At 42.8% G+C, this 1,412-nt stretch overlaps 1 protein-coding gene across 1 annotated transcript in view; it reads right to left on the reverse strand.

Moving 5' to 3' along the window:
- Positions 1-511: 511 nt before the first annotated feature.
- AXIN2 (axin 2) overlaps positions 512-1,412 on the reverse strand; it is a 51,129-nt gene continuing 50,228 nt past the window's right edge. Inside the window, exon 10 of the mRNA XM_009642339.2 lies at positions 512-638. Coding sequence (XP_009640634.1) covers positions 512-638 — 127 coding nt within the window. The remainder of the gene's footprint in view (positions 639-1,412) is intronic.

Here is a 1,412-nt window from a genome sequence, read left to right on the forward strand (position 1 = left end):
TAAATTTTAGATACTGGGAACAATATAAAAAAATAAAATCCTTCCTCCCATCACCCCACCGCCCGGCCCCTCTCTTCTCCATTGTTAAAGCAGCATATCCAAAAACTGGACTTAAGGGAAAACAGACTGTTCAATAAATATCAATAAGGATTACTGTTAAGGTAAGCTATACACAGTTTCTCTTAGTCCATAGATTTCAGATCCCCAGGAAATCATATATTATGTATGGAAGTCTCTCAAACACGGTCTGCATCTCCAATAGCCAACAGTGGTCATGTTTTTAATAAATAGTTCAGGGTTTTTATCATCTCAGTACCCAACTCATGAATAATAAATGCCATTTTTTTTTCCCCTCTAAGGCTATTTCAGCAAAGTCTTCATAGACTTCACTTTTTTTCTTCATTGGTTCAAAACTTTTTTCCTTCAGAGTTTTTTTTTCTCCTTGTCATCACTACTGTTGTGTGTCCAAAGACTTTTCTAGCTTAACTTTTCTTAAGAAACACAGATGCCATCAATCGATCCTTTCTACTTTCCCAAGAATCCTTCCTTCGTACATCGGCAGGATGGTTTCGTCTTCCCAAATCTCTTCAAACACCGCGCCGCAGTCAAACTCGTCGCTTGCTTTTTTGAAGTAGTATCTGTGGTAAGGAGAATTAAAACACAGTTAAAAAAAATCAAAAGGTAAAGCAGAGGATGCTTTGGCAGTTCTTTTAACCACAACATTTCCAATCTCTCCCTCCTAGGGATGCTCCTCCAGCGCCCAGGAAAACCTCGGGGCTGCTCAGGTCCAGCAACATGAAAGCATCCCCAGGGCTGCAGGGATGGTGATGGGACAGAGGGAGCGGGGCCGTGCAGGCTCCTCGGCGGTGACAACAGCTCCTACAGCGAGTAAATTATACGCGAGGGCAGTGGCTACCCTCAGCCATAAAGCAAATGAGAAAGCGCGGTGATTTCTGGTCAAGTATCTTATTTAAAAAAAAATAAATAAATAGAATTTCAAAGCAAAGCCTTCTCAGGGTTCCCCTCTCTCCCCACCTTCTTTCTTTCATGTGTTTTCTTGTTTCAAAGCTGAAGCCCAACATTAAAATTAGCAACTGTTATTAAAAGGAGAGGCTTTTTAGGCATACGGATGGATTAAAAGAAAACCATCCCAGCTTCCTGCAACGCAGAAGCTGAAACTCTGCCGTACTACTCCCACTGACAAAAAAAAAAAAAAAAAAAAAAGAAAAACCAAAACACCCAGGAGCCTCACATTCGGAACAGCCAAATGCCTAATTCACGGATCCATTTTAAGGGACAGAAACTCCTGGATTTGTTTCCCAACGCTTCCGAGCAGGCAGAGGCCGGAGCAGCCCCGGTCCAGCCTGCGGGACGTGACACGGGGAGGTCAAGTAGCAGTGTCCTGCATTCCT

The sequence above is a fragment of the Egretta garzetta genome, unplaced genomic scaffold (genome assembly GCF_000687185.1).
Source record: "Egretta garzetta isolate BGI_Z169 unplaced genomic scaffold, ASM68718v1 scaffold787, whole genome shotgun sequence".
NCBI lineage: Eukaryota > Metazoa > Chordata > Aves > Pelecaniformes > Ardeidae > Egretta > Egretta garzetta.